At 40.1% G+C, this 15,729-nt stretch overlaps 1 protein-coding gene across 1 annotated transcript in view; it reads left to right on the forward strand.

Annotated features, from left to right (window-relative positions):
- Window positions 1-15,729, forward strand: part of SMARCA1 (SNF2 related chromatin remodeling ATPase 1) — a 46,184-nt gene that overhangs the window by 14,212 nt on the left and 16,243 nt on the right. The window contains exons 9-19 of the mRNA XM_081897343.1: window positions 690-758; window positions 1,322-1,431; window positions 2,496-2,722; window positions 3,544-3,665; window positions 4,134-4,286; window positions 5,745-5,877; window positions 8,551-8,699; window positions 8,916-9,035; window positions 10,388-10,498; window positions 10,642-10,755; window positions 15,129-15,251. Of these exons, the coding sequence (XP_081753469.1) occupies window positions 690-758; window positions 1,322-1,431; window positions 2,496-2,722; window positions 3,544-3,665; window positions 4,134-4,286; window positions 5,745-5,877; window positions 8,551-8,699; window positions 8,916-9,035; window positions 10,388-10,498; window positions 10,642-10,755; window positions 15,129-15,251 (1,431 nt within the window). The remainder of the gene's footprint in view (window positions 1-689; window positions 759-1,321; window positions 1,432-2,495; window positions 2,723-3,543; window positions 3,666-4,133; window positions 4,287-5,744; window positions 5,878-8,550; window positions 8,700-8,915; window positions 9,036-10,387; window positions 10,499-10,641; window positions 10,756-15,128; window positions 15,252-15,729) is intronic.

Here is a 15,729-nt window from a genome sequence, read left to right on the forward strand (position 1 = left end):
AATTCGCCGCTTCTGTGCATGCGCGTGACGTCATTTTGCGTTTCTGCGCATGCGCGAGCGGTGAAACCCAGAAGTAAACCTTTCCGGTACTGTGGGGCATAACCTGAAAGAATGTAACATGAAGCGGACGTAACATGGGTATGACTGTACTGTTACATAGTGAAGTTGCATAATGAGCAACTGAAATGGTCACTGTGGGTAGAGGACATTTTACAGGAGGAGAGGGACTAAATCATCATTGCATCTTTCAGATGCAAGTATTAGTTTATAGTATTGGTGTATCTGAACTGCATTGTTTCCTATTGACTTAGCTTTTAGTCAGTGTACTCTACACGAGCATTTGAAGGGAGGGGTAGGTGGAACTGCTTTAGAAGTTGGTTCAGCCACTTTGGGCCACATTTTAAGTGGATCTGCACATTATATGAGACACAGGGATGCTTTTCACAATTTGTAACGACATTTGCTTGTGCCTGTTCACGTACGCCCCCCTGCTAGTGATGCACATCTATGGCAGAAATATAATAATGTCAGGGCATAGGTATGCTTTACTAGATGTTAAAGAAGGGAAGAACTTGACACACTGTTTCCAGTGGACAGCTTCGTTTCTAGTTTACTAAATTTTCCCCTTGAGTTTTGAAAGTACAAACACAGTAACAACAAACCCAGTAACAACAACATAATTTTTACAGGACTTTGATTCATGGTTTGACACTAAAAATTGCCTTGGTGATCAAAAACTTGTAGAGAGACTTCACGCGGTAAGTATGGCAATTCTGCTTTCTGAAATAAATTAAATTTCTCTTCCATTGTATTGTATGAATAGTATATTATTCTTAGCGTAACATCTTAATGTACGTTTCTGAGAAATGTGTTGTGTATATTGTGATGTGATATAAGACAGAATTTGTGGAATTCTGGTGAGGCAGCCATTTGTTTACTACTTATTAACATAACTATTAATGTGTGCCTTTGTGTCTTTTCCCAACAGAAGCAAAGCATCCAGTTATTTATACTATATACTCAGTAAATGTATTTAGAATGAGGCGCATCTTGAAACTTCCCTTTCACAATTTGTGATACCAAGGTCTTTAGGAGATACATTCTGTGTACGGGGGTTCTAGTTGCTCCTGTTGCTCCTAGAAACACCATGAAAAATGGTCATGTATTCTGCATGCTCTCCCACCTCAAGTAGCCTCAAAAAATTAAGATTAGGAAAAGGCATCATAAGAGCAGTATAAGAAGTCTAGGACACTGGCAAAACAAATACTTGAAATGCTGACTTGTAGCAATGTGTAAAATGTGTTGATGTGTTGCTTTTTAGGTTTTGAAGCCATTTTTGTTACGGCGTATAAAAGCTGAGGTGGAGAAGAGCTTGCCACCTAAAAAAGAAGTAAAAATTTATCTAGGACTCAGCAAAATGCAGAGGGAATGGTAAGATTCTTTTTTAAAATTTAATTTAAAATCAGTCTATTATACTGGCCTAACATAGTGACTATAACATATTAACAGTAAAGACCCGCTTCAAACCTACATATGATTTAAGCTACACATTCGTTAAATTGCCTTGGGCAAGCTACCACATCTCAGTCCCAACTCCGTACCTTAGTCTGTAATAGAGAAATAATAGTACTGACCTACCTTACAGTACTATAGTAAATATTACTGAGACAATGTATGTGAAGCACTTTGTACACTTGAAATGTACTATATAAATGCTAAGTATTATAATCCATACAGGTATCTATGTAGATGAAAAATAAAACCAATTCCCTATGTTCTATCTGTGTTTTATACTGTGAGCTGTCACCTCAGAGAAACAGAAGACAGAAACTTGGTTTCAGGATGAGATGAAGCAAGGCCACTCTACATGGTGTGAACCTTAGGTATAAAAACAATTTTTCCTCAGTTCCAACATGGTTCTAAGGAAATTTGTATACAGAGAAAGAGTGGAATGGTGTCAGAGATGCAGTCCCTCCCTGTAAGCCAGGAATTGGCTTGCGGGTGTGTGATGAAGGAGGCAGCATATCTCTTGGCTACTACTTTAGTATCCAGATTCAGTAGCTTTGGGGCAGGATGTTGTGTTTGAGCTAAGCTGGACATGGGTATTTGTGTTTCACTATGGTCGTGTAGCAGGGCTTCCTGCCCATGCTTGGCCCATAGTAGCACTTCAGGATAAACTCAACTGGGGGCTTCAGAATGTGCAGAAACTTGTCCCATGGTTTCCTATCTTTCTCCTAGTCTGTGCTTGGAGTGGCCTCCCTGTCCCCAACCACTGTCAAATCTGATGGGTGTGCAGCTAGTGCTAATGAATCTTTGTTAGAATCACATTTTGCAGAAAAATAAAATAATATTAGAGACGCAAACCACACTTAAATAAATGCCAGTTGCCACTGTGTAAATACGTAAAGCACTGGGATTTAGATGCCTTCATATTTGTATGCTTTCATACGTCCAAGGACAAAGAGTTGTTTTTAAATTGTCCAATAACCTTTTAGGTATACCAAGATTCTAATGAAAGATATTGATATCTTAAATTCGGCTGGAAAAATGGATAAGATGCGGCTGTTGAACATTCTGATGCAGCTGCGGAAGTGCTGTAATCACCCATACCTCTTTGATGGTGCCGAGCCTGGCCCACCCTATACCACTGATACTCATCTTGTGACCAACAGTGGCAAAATGGTTGCTCTGGATAAATTACTATCAAAACTCAAAGAGCAGGGTAAGAAGGGCTTGTTATGAGTCACTGTTCATTTAGAAATGTATTTTGTCATTGTGGCGTGACCAAGTAAACAAAACCCTGGGTGAAACTATGAGGGAAAGAAGTTTTAAGGTTCTCTGGTGGATCCCACTGAATGAAAAGGGGCAAATGGGATGCATTTCTGGATGCAGCCTAGATGGGGGAAAACCTGGAATCAACTGGGGAAGAGTGCAGATTTAATTCCCACTGCGGGTGGGTCTATGAATTTATCCCTTTTAATTTATCCATCTATTCATATGGCAAAGAATACAGTGCCTAAAAATGGGGACCTTAAAGTAATATATTGGGAACAAACCCTGCCATTACTCTTGTAGAAGACCTGGCCTTCAGCAGGGCAGCCCAAGGTGATGTGCAATATGCCTGTGTTCTGCAGAGGCACATATTGCACCTATCCAGGGTTCCACACCTTAGCCAAATAGATGTGTACAAAGTGGTATTTTAAATGGACGAAAAGTAGTGGGCTGCAATTATCAGGATCCAAAATTGAGAAGACCAGTTGTTACTGCTGTAGACTTTTGGGGTGGAATTCCTGAGACTAGGGAGATGCCAGTGAAGCAGAAGACATCAGATTGGAATGGGGAAAGCCAGTTTTTAGTATGGGGAAGGGACTTATGAACTGAGAGAAAGTTATAGAGGGGAAGGAGCAGTACCAGAAGCTGTAGAAGAAAGGATAGAGTAAAATGGAGAGGCAGTGCATGGGACAGAGAACACACTTTTATTTAATATAAGTGTAAGTTCAGCAGTGTGATGAATTGTTTTCTTGGAACTTATTTGTCTCTCAGGTTCCAGAGTTCTCATTTTTAGCCAAATGACCCGTCTGCTGGATATACTGGAAGATTATTGTATGTGGCGGGGCTATGAGTATTGTCGATTAGATGGGCAAACACCGCATGAAGAGAGAGAGGTGAGAAGGATTTATGTAGCTCATTGGATTTTCATTCCATTCAATCGTGGAGGCATGTTGGAGCCTTGACAGTAGCTGTCCAGTTGCTCTTATACGGTGGCTAGTCATTTCTCTGTTGGCATTTAAGCTTCCCTGAGTGCTATCTTGCTAAATAAGGATTTCTTTTATGAGTTTCTTTCATATCATTCAGTCTTCTAATTTGTGTTTAAACAGTCAAGTGAAAGATGCATTTACACAGTACCTGTGAGGAATAAGCATCTAGAAGGTTATCTGTGATTCATTGGTTCAGGGGGCCTTGTGGTACTAGTGAAGTTGAAGGAAATTATTTTGATTCATGGTGATTTTACTTTGCCCATATTTAGCCCAACAGCTTTTCCAGGGAAAATAAGCAACTTTTGCAATTTTAATACCCCATAAACAGGTTATTTTCATGAAATCCCTGCAATTTAAATTGTTTTCCCTTTATAGGAAGCAATAGACACCTTTAATGCTCCCAACAGCAGAAAGTTTATTTTTATGCTGAGTACAAGAGCTGGAGGCCTGGGGATTAATTTAGCAACAGCTGATGTTGTTATCCTCTATGACTCTGACTGGAACCCACAAGTCGATCTACAAGCAATGGTGAGTACTCTTGGTATGTCTCATGCAAAGCTAGAGTTCCTACTGTAGTGACAACCAGGATAGTTAGAACTGATAGGCTGTGCCTGTGGAGCTGAGAGGCAGGCTTGGAGCAATCTTTCAGAGAGCCAAGAGCCTAGGAACCTGGCTTTGGCTTGCTTCATGTGTAATAACAAACAGGTGTGGGTGAATATAAGAGGAAGGGGAAGCACCTGGGCCTATCTTTCATAATACCAAATCATGGTTGGTGTTAAAATCATAAAATCATAGTTGGAAGGGAACCTGAGGATCATCTAGTCGAACCCCCTGCAATGCAGGAATATGCAGCTGTCCCTTAGGAGATCGAACCTGCGACCTTGGTATCATCAGCACCACACTATAGGTATGAATAGGACCTGCAGCTGTGAGCCCATAACAACTGCAGGGATCCAGGGAAGAAAAAAATGTCCAATTTATTCCCTGTTAAGAGGAGGAGTAGCTGTCTATTCAGTTGTGGTAGATTTGGCAGTGGACTGGGGAATTTATCCCAAGGAGCTATGCAAGAGTTAAAGGATGAAGTGGAGTCTTAGTATCTCAATATAGGGGTCTGTCAAATGCTCATAGACAGAACATAGGTACACACATAGAAGTGCCAATGCAGTGCAGCACATTGTCACACTGATGCATTTGGGCATAGCCACATTGCACAGACCCGAAAGAGAACAGTTAACAGAATATTTCTGAATGTGGATAATGCAGCAGTTGCTAAACCTTTGTTGACTAGGAAATCCATTTTTTTAAAAATGGATTTTTAAAAAATGGATATCTATATCCACTTTTCTGCTTTTTTAAAGCACTTAGGCTGTTGTATTTCCTCTAAAATCATAACAAAATAAGAAATAAATAATTAAATAAACATTAAAACAGAAGCACATAGAAGCCAATCATTTGGGAGAGCTAAAACACTATTAACAATCTGAGATAGTGATGGGGAACATGTTGGCCATCAGATGTTGTTGGACTCCCAGCACCCAGCAGCTTTTGCCAGGATATAGGACTATGGGTGTTGCAGCCCAGTAAATATCCTTTGGAAGGCTACCTGTTTCCCATGCTTCAACTAAGCTGAAGGCCTGCTGAAAAAGCAAAACTTTAAAAGTGGTATCTCATGCTGTTAAAGAAAAAAATAAGTAGATTTTGCAATGGCTTGCCCCAGTTCAAGTCTTGGTGCAGCTGCTGCCGTTAAAATGAATTGAGAAAAAGAGAAAACAGAATAACAAGCTGCTTATGTTAATACATGCCAGCTTTGAAGGACTTCTAAAAATAGGGTAAACAATTAAAATAAACAACAATGAAAAATATTTTCATTTGTTCTAACCTTAATAATTACAGGGCAGTATGTGGTTTTTTTTCTTCTTCTGTCAGAATTTCAATTACAGATGTGCCAGGATGCTTTTATTTAAATTTGCTATTTTTGTGATTTAGGATCGAGCACATCGTATTGGTCAAAAGAAGCGAGTTCGAGTATTCCGACTTATCACAGACAACACTGTTGAAGAGAGAATTGTAGAGAGAGCTGAGATAAAACTGAGGCTAGACTCAATAGTTATACAGCAAGGTACTGCGTAATATTTAACTGTTAGTGGCTAAATAGTCGCTCACCTGGGGCTCTGGGTGGGCGGCATTTGCTGCATGGCACGGCCGCGGCTGGTCCGGGGAGCCTGTTACCTTCCTACGTGGCTGGGGGAGTGGATGGTCACCTGGTGCCACCCCCCTCCGGCTGCAATGGACCTCCAGGTAGGGATGGTCAGTGCCTGCAAGGCCCATCAAGGGGAAGAGCATGGGGGCTGAGCCCGCCCCTGGCATATTTAAGGGAGCGGCCAGGTGCAGGCCACCCTCTTTGTTGATCGACACAGGATTTTCCCACCCGCTCAGACTGTTAAGGGATTGTCCATTGGGGAAAACGGGCAAGCTTGCTATGGCTTATGTGGTTGCCATATTCGGGGATAGGGAGGAATTTTCTCCTACAAACGAATTGGCCAGCTTGCAGGTTTTTGTATACCTCATAGCATCCGTCACAACTTTGGTGGATAAGGCATTGGGTGAGTTCTTTGTTTCAAGGGAACCCTGTTAGAGGGGTCCAAGAGGAGTGACTGTCTGGGAGTCCACAGGGAGACAAATAGGCCAATTCAACTCTCCCAATGGTGCCCTGTGCAGTGTCATGGCACCCAATCCATGTTGGGGGCGACTTAGCAGCACAAGGTTGACCCCACTGAGTTCCTATCAGGTAGCAGGCAGGCTGCCTGTTGCTGGATACATGCCCATTGCCATAGCCAAACCTCCTTTCCTGTAATCAATAAAGTTGTGGCATAATTCAACTCAATACCAGTCTCTTGTGTCCATTCTGGAGGCCCTCCCTGCACCGGCCGCGGTCATCATGTGCCTGAGGCGGCAAATGTTTGTCATGAAAAGGAATAGATAGTTAGATAGATATTCTAGTAGAGTGTTTTGCAATGCACCTAGGAAACCCAGCTTCTAATTTTTTTTTGCTGGGCAAGCTGCTATCTGATCATCTCTGTTTCGTGTCATAAAAAAGAGTCACAGTGCCAGTTGTCATCCCACACACAATTATTTTGGAGAGATGAGTGAGTTGTTATACAAACAAAAAGCAATTATTTAAGATAAAATCAGGCTTTTTCGTAGCAAGGATATTTCAGCATAGATAATTATTGGCCACTCTTTACTCATTCACGCAGAAGACCCTCAAAACCAACAGGCTTTTTATGGTTAGGATATGTAAAGTGTTACTCTAATCATTGACTTAATGTTAGCAAAGATTAATTTTGTAAAGCAGATTAGAACTTAGCTTTCAGCTGGTGAAAGCTATATTGAAGTAGTTGAAACTTTGTGACTATGAAACATTATGTAGGTCAGGCATCCCATTTGTTATCAAGTTTTTTTAAAAAAAAGAAATAAAATATATAAATGCTGGGTGGGCAACATAAAACTCATAAGCCATACATAAGCTCAAGGGATTTTTCTGCAGTCTGCAACATCTTTGTTAGAATGTCAGCTTTTGGATGCTCTAGGCACTTAAGGATTCCAGGGGGATGTTCTAAAAATACTGTGTGAAATAATTGGGATTGGAAACAAAAAATGGTTGTAAAAGAAGACTATTTTCTTTGCTCAACATCTCTTCTGATTTTGAAGTTGTAAAGATTTTCAAAGCCTGTCTCATATTTTTCACATATGAACCAGAATATTGCAAAATAAATGCTTTTGTACACAAATGTTAGTTGAATGGCCACTGTGGTCATAAAAATATCTAAGTTATGTTAATGTAATACAGCTGAAACACATACTGAATGCTCAGCATCCTTCTATCTTACATTTCTGGTGTGCCCCTCAATGCCAAACAAGTAGGCTATGCCTTCCAAATATGTTATGTTCCTTAGCAGTGACAGCAAGGCAGAGGTGGCAAACCTTCGGCCCATGGACCAGTCTTGGCTTACCACAGAGTCATGAAGCCATCTTCCCCAGACTGCACCACTTCCATCAGCTGATGTCACTGGGGACATCAGATAGTGGTGGGAGGAAAGGATTTAATCCTGCATTGGCTGCATGCCTATTCCTATCATCTGATGAACAAGGATTAAAGTACATTGCAAAAGCTCTGTTTGAAGCAGCTTGTGCTTCAAAAGTCAGTGGATGGGCAGTGACAGCAGTGAGGTGGGCGAGCACCTACCCTGCTGCCGTTGCCCATTCACTTACTTAAAGAAGAAGCGCCTCAAACAGGACACTTATGTTTCAAGAGGCTGAAATGGGAGTGTAGGAGCTGTCTTAAAGCCTTTGTAAATCTCCCCACGTTTCCCTTTTAAACCTCAGATTGTCCAGGCTTGTAGGAGGAATGTTGCAAAGCCGTAGAAGAGATTTTGTCAGGTGGGCATCCTCACCCTCTGGTCAAATTTGGCCTGTTAGGCTGATCCTGATAAGTTTCTGATCCATGGAGCCAAAAAGTTCTCCATCTCTGAAGTAAGAAAAAATGCTCAAGAGTTAGTTTGATGAATCTATAAAATTGCATTAGTTTAATGTGATGCTTACTTTAGCTCATTACCTACACCTATAGAAATTATTTTTAAAACTTATGCATTTTTGGCTTGTAAATCATGTATTAGGATTCATTCTTACCCCTCTGCCTTACTACAGGTTCTAATTGGAGTCCCTTTATAACTCTGGTATGAAAAAGCTGAGAAGTTTTGCATTAAAACTGTGACTTTGTTTCCTGTGTCAGGGAGACTTATTGATCAGCAGTCTAATAAACTGGCAAAAGATGAAATGCTACAGATGATCCGACATGGAGCAACACATGTATTTGCTTCCAAGGACAGTGAACTGACTGATGAAGATATTACCACTATTTTAGAAAGAGGTGAAAAAAAGGTGAGAGGATTTGGATGGTGCTGTATGTTACCATTTCTTTCATTGTTGCTCATCTTCTGTCTCTATAAAAATCATCTGCTTTGAATTAAGAAAAAAGAATCAAGTCTGTCTGACTTAGCTTTTCAAGTATCTTATCAAATCAGTTTTTATGTTTTATTGATGAAAAATGGCTTTTCTAAAGATTAACTTAATTTTATTTTTGGTGGCCTGCTTTAGACAGCTGAAATGAATGAGCGTTTGCAAAAAATGGGTGAGAGCTCTCTCCGAAACTTCACTATGGACACAGAAATGAGTTTGTACAATTTTGAAGGTGAAGATTACAGAGGAAAACAAAAGGTACCTTTCTGCTGTACTGATAAGTATAAATGTGTTTGCATTGTACTGTTAAGTGAATAAAGTTCCACTTCAAAGAGGTTAACAACAAACACTCCTAATATTCAGAGCAGGTTATGTAGGGAAGATGTAGGATTTCAATGTACTCCCCCCGCCCCCCTTTGGTTCACTTTACCTATAGCACTTTGTAGGGGCATTAACCAGGCTTAGAGTATATCTATCAAAAAGAAAGAGTCCTGAGAAAACATCTTTCTTTTGATGCCTGGAATTTGAACATTCAGAGAAAACAAATGAAGCTTGCTGTAACAAGACATAATTGTATGTTTCACATTAGAAAACTAACTCAGTTCACTTACCTGTTTTTGAGGGAGTCCATAATAATGTAAAATGTATTCAGCCTGAACACTGTAGAACTGTTGCATATGCAGAGGAAAAAATACTGTAAGACAGAAGTTAAAAGGCTATGTAGGCAGATTGAGAGGCCTCTGTTCAGAAAGATACTAGAATGGGATTCTGTCCATAATGTGAGGGAATAATAACTGTGAAGAGATGAATGAAAGCAATCTATCACTGTACGAAATGGGACAATAAAGCTATAAGAGTAAGAATTTATTTCATGGTAGATGTCTAACATTATTTTAAGAGCCTACAAATAAATGCAGACTTTGGATTGGAAGATTCCGTTAAAGCAAAGAACTGCTAGTTTTCTTAAGTGAAGTGAAAGAAACTTGCTGAAAAGTGAACTCTGTTCTAGAGTTCTGTTATAGTTCATGCAACAGGGCAACATAAGGTCTACCCGCTTCATTTAATGAGGCAAGGATTATGAGCCTGGTTTCAAGTTAATGTGTTTGGAATGTTTTATTGGTTTCTCTCCTTGTGTGTGAGAGAGGTTTTTTGTTTTTTTTAAATTCACTAATAGTTCAGATTAGGATGTGGCAATGAAGTTTGGTATTTGTGCTGATGACATAATAATAATTCATGTTTGAATGTTAGCCAGTCTACTGTCTGCTTACAAGGGGAACATGAAAGCATACAAAACTAATTTCTTCTGCTTATTCAAAAACTTATTCAGGTTTCAAAGAGGAGTTGGAAATTAATAAACAAAAACTGAAAGAAATGCTATTCTAAAGTAACCCTTCTTGAACTAAGTGATTTGCTCTTTTATCCATTCATAGCAATGCAGGTAGTTTAATATCTATTGAAACATGCACTAGTCTTCATTCCAGTCTTCTGCATTCTAGTCTTGTCTTAAAACAAGCACCTCTGTCAACAATACCAATTGAGCAATTAAATATGTGCTACTTAGAATTATTTTTTGGTATTTTTAAAAAGTTTTGAGCTTATTTGTTTTCTAGCTGAGCATGATGGAATGGATAGAGCCTCCAAAACGAGAACGCAAAGCCAACTATGCTGTGGATGCCTATTTCAGAGAAGCTCTTCGAGTTAGTGAACCAAAAATCCCAAAGGTGAGAGAACAGTTTGGTAGTTCATACTAGTTACACCCACCTCCCAACCTCAGCCTTTAATAACCTTTTTTATATAAAAACATGTTGTAACATGTCCAAAGACAAACATGTAGCATTAATGGTATATATGTTTAATTTCAAAGGCTCCACGACCTCCAAAACAGCCAAATATTCAAGATTTCCAGTTCTTTCCCCCACGGTTGTTTGAACTCCTTGAAAAAGAGATTCTTTATTATCGCAAGACCATAGGCTACAAGGTAAGGATCTGTTTTCCTTCCCTACCCTAATATGAGGCAGGAATGTGGATTTCCATGTATCCACATTTTGAAAATGATTAGATGACCTGCTCTTATGTAAATGGGGGACATTATAAATTACATTGTTTGCTCAAGGGTGAAATGGAGTGAGAGCAAACACAATCAAAAGTGATTTTAACAAGGAAAAGGAGGATCAGTCTCCTCTCTATGTAAGCTTCTGATCCCAGTTGTGGCTTCCTGCAGCTGCTTGACTTTTAAATTAAACAAAAACATTGGGGGAAGACATTAGAATCATAGAAAGCTTGATCCTAACCCACAAAGGAATAGGGACAGCAGACATTCTGGTGCCTTGAACGTGCCTCAGCAAGAGTGCTGCCTTTAAGGCTATGTGAATATTTTGTGGTGACAGTGATGTCCCCTAGCTACCACCACTACACCCAATAACAGGATTACTGCTGTTGAGCTCCGAGTGCTATTTTGTCAGGTTGGGCCTCCACATTCTACTGTCTTCCACCTTTGGTCCTGCTTGACAGCTCTGCCCCTACAACTTCTATGCATTGTCTCCAAATAAGCCTTCCAAATTCGTCCTTTTAAATATTTGCATTTTTGGCACATTGTCAAAAGAAATTCAACCATAGATTAGAGTGGTACCTCAGGTTACAGACGCTTCAGGTTACAGATGCTTCGGGTTACAAACTCCGCTAACCAGGAAGTGGTTGCTCCAGGTTAAGAACTTTGCCCCAGGATAAGAACGGAAATTGCATGCCAGCAGCACAGCGGCATTAAGAGGCCCCATTAGCGAAAGCACGCCTCAGGTAAGAACCATTTCAAGTTACGAACAGACCTCTGGAACGAATTAAGTTCTTAACCCGAGGTACCACTGTAGATAGATTGTATGAATAGTAATATTGTGCTTGGAAAAGAACAATATGTTGGTATGGTCTTTCATCTTCAAAGGATAAAATCAGAGCTATTTAATTCTATGTTTCTAAACTTTGCTTTTGTGACTGACATGCTTAAATGGAAATATTCAGTAGCTAATTTATATAGTCACAGGCAAAATTACTTCCATGCTTTCTAAAAATGGTTTTACAATGGTAACAATTTGCCTCGTAACATGCTCTATATGAAGCCAAGATTATATATGTGCTGAAATCAGTGAAATATCATTTTGTAAACCAATGTCAGGGATAAGGTAAGCTCCAGTTTCTTGTCCTGAAATAACTGGCATGAAGATATCTCTCAGGCTTCTTAGATATGATGGATAGGAAATGTGTTACTTTTCAATAGCAGTTATGTGAAGTTAAGTATCATTTTAAAATGAATTCAGAAGTGTGTAGTAGAAATGGGCACATTTTCCTCACTACAATAGATATAATTTCAAAGGATTGCTGTGAATAAAAGAAGAAAACAGAACAAAATCAGCGATATTTCCTTCTGAAGAATATATTAGCTACATTTACCTATGTGTAAGATCTATGTCCTAAGACTTGAATTCCATTTCACAATCCCCCAAATAACATTCTTTTCCATAGTGTACCTGGGATCTTAGTGACACAAATAAAACTATTTGTCCCATCCAGTTGGGGGAGAGGTCATGCGCTCTGGACAATTTCTGATTCCTCAAATTGGTCTGGTGACCATATGGTGTTCAAAAGACAGAACACGTGTGGGCAGAGTAGTGGGCTAGCTCAGTAGCCCAGAACACCAGTCCCACCCCGGGGTCCAAATAGCGTCAGCTTCCTCCAGGAAGAAGTGTCAAGAGTGGTGGGGTGCGGGTATGGAAGTGTCTTCCTTATAGGTCTGACAGGCTATGGATGGAGAGTTACCAAGGTTTTGTTTTTTTAATACAGTTCTTACTGAGTTTTTATGTATTACAAAAATTACAGTCATCGGATATCTACAAATAAATAAAACTACCAAAAAAAGCCCCACCCACTTCATTCACAGAGATAAACAGGACCAAGACCCCACACTGCAATTCAAGGTGCAATATGAAATATGACAGTGCAGTTAATATAAACTTAATAAGCTGTCAAAAGCAGTATGTGAATATTTAATGTTGAATGTGTTATGATGCCCTTCAGTTATTTTTTTTTTTAAAAGAAAATACAGAGTTTCTGACTAGCAAATATGGAAAAAATAAAGATTGAATTTCTCCACATAGACTTCAGGATATCCACACCAATATTTTGCTGGGGCCATCTTGCTGGGCTTCTGTGCATTTTTATATCCAAGGAAGGGAAACTAAATAGTCTCAAATTGATCTCTTTTCTGTTGCCCTCTCATCACCTCTAGTTTATGAGAGAGAGAATAATTTACTTGTTCTTTAAGATCCTATTTGACCTGTCAAACAGTTCCAATAGTGTGTGATATGGGCCAAGTGTTTGGGCATCAAACATCAGCTGTGTATTAATTTCAAAGATATCTCTCTCACAGAGGCAGAGATTGATTTATAGGTTGGCTTTTCCCACAGCCCTTACCAGGAAAGTTACCAAGTTGGTCACCAGGTCATCCACTATAAGACATTTATCATCCACAGTCTTATTGGAGAGGAAGGTCCCAACCTCTTGTGTATTATTCAGACTTGGGTGGGGAAGCCATGATATCTTGATCTAACCCTATGTTGCTTTCCTGGGTTCTTTATGCAGCATCAAGACAAATGGATCATTATGGCTCTTCCTTAAGAATCTGTCTAAACCAGGAAACTGATTATGCATGGGGGCTGGCTTTGATGATCTGTGCCTAGTGTCAGTTCAAAGAACAAAGCAGGGATTTTTGTACTATCCATCCCACTGCCCAACAGTTTCCATAGCCAAGATGGCCTCCCCCAGATAGAGCAGATACCGGGAGACTTCCAGTATCACACTGGATCTGCCTTAAAAGCACCTGCCTGGGACTTCATGGTCACCATCACAATCATGAGCTTGTTTCAGTACATCACGGCTCAAATGCATGTGGCAAGATAGGTCCTTGATATGCTTTCTGCTATAGTGTGTAGGGAGTATTTTAGTGTTTCCATTGCCATGCACGAGTTATTTCCTGGCAATGCCTGGCTTGACAGTGGCAGTTCTTTCTCCCCCACCCCCCTGCCCATGCCAGGCCATTCCCGCAAGGTGGGGGGACTTACTGAGATGGTTTGCCCATAGAGACTTAAGGAATCATAAAGATTACTGAATGCTCTGGGGTATTTTCCAGTTGACATGGCTGGTGCTCTTGTCAAGGCTCTTTTTCAGTTTAGAATGGTGAGGAGGACACAATCAATCCTATATGCCCTTTTTTGGTGACAAGGAACCTGTACTACTCCCCCTGCCCCTGTTTTCAGGAGAGTTACAGGCAAGGAAGCAGAACAGGTGTCAGCTGGGGTGCGAGTGCCAGAAATCTCATAGAGAATACCACTGAGCACATGATTGCTGCCATCACTGCTACATGGTAGGCACAAAGTAGGCTTATTTTCCCACCTTTTTCTTATTTTTCACATGCTCAGCTAGCTGCCCAGGAGAGCTTTTCCAAGTGGTTAATGAACTGTTGAGATATGCCCCAAAGGTTATGGGCAATGGAGCATCAGAGTCTTGCTCTGACAAATTTTCTAAGCACTCCGATGGTAAAGTTGTTCACTTTCACTCTGAACTTGATACCACTATTGATACAGTTTCAGCTGAGGTGTCCAGAGAACTGACAGGTCCAGTTGCATGAGATCAGTTTCAGTGATAATGATTGTAAATGATGCCAGGTGTGGAAAAGGTTGGTGCTTGCCGAAAAGGCCTTGGGGTTCTAATAATCACTGTAGTTGGGGAAAAGTTAGAAATATTAAAAGAAATAAAGAGCACTAAAAACACATTTAAACATTGTTTTGATATCAGATAATTGCAACTTGTGTTCATTCCATTTTACCCTAACTATAGGAATTAATGTCTTCTTCACTGTTTAATCGCTGGAGTAACACACATACATTTCCTCCTCCCCTTCTCTTTCTTGTTTGTGGTATCTGAGAACACTGAAAGGCTTAAAGAAAACCCTCTTGAGGTGCAGTGGTTGCTTGCTAGTTGCAGTTATCATTACATTTCCATGGACAAGAGCCTGCAAGCTATAAAAGGACAAATATAGATGGATGAGTTATGATATGCTACATTCACCTTGCCTGAAGAACTTTCTGAGGACTGTAAACACAAGTAAAAGATGTTTCTCCACCAGCGGCCACATGCTAGGGAAATATTTCCTTCTCTAACAAATACTCAGTAGATGAGAAGTGCATCAATCCCACCCGACTAGAGTTTCTCAAAAAGGCAGTAAAGGGAGATGGATAGGACTATATACAGAACCTTTAATAGCATTGCTCTTTTACTATACATTCATTCCGCCACTGATTTTAGGTCCCCAGAAACCCTGACCTCCCAAATGCAGCTCAGGTACAGAAAGAGGAACAGCGGAAGATTGATGAGTCAGCTCCTCTTACTTCAGAAGAGACTGAAGAGAAAGAAAGACTTCTTACCCAGGTAAATGGCTTTTAAATTTCTTTTCTTTAACGAAAGAAGAACTTATAAACAAAGAAGAACATTTATAAGCTTGTGTGCTTACTGTGTGACAAGCTAGATTGTGATGAAAAAAGGTTGATAACAGCCATGTGCAGTAAACGCAGGCAGTGATAACTAGTTTTACTATGGAAAACTGCAGATACCACCATCTGATCTTACAAATTATCTCATAGTTACATTAATTTGAAGGGATTTAGTTGCAGTGCCTCTGTTTTGGATTGTGTGTGTGTAGAAACTGAGAAAGTTGGTTAGGCTTTTCTATTTTCAAAATGGCAGCTAAGCTGTCGCTGATGTGTCAGGTGATTTCTTTCCACAAAAAGGTGCAGGTGGATGAGAGTTCAGAGAAGAGAGCAGCTGAACTCAACAATAGTCAAGTTGAATCTCAAGTCCTCCGACAGTTCCTTTGGAAAGATCACATTGTTTCTCTCAGAGTGAATGG

This window comes from Podarcis melisellensis, assembly GCF_964234715.1.
Source record: "Podarcis melisellensis genome assembly, chromosome: Z".
Lineage (NCBI taxonomy): Eukaryota > Metazoa > Chordata > Lepidosauria > Squamata > Lacertidae > Podarcis > Podarcis melisellensis.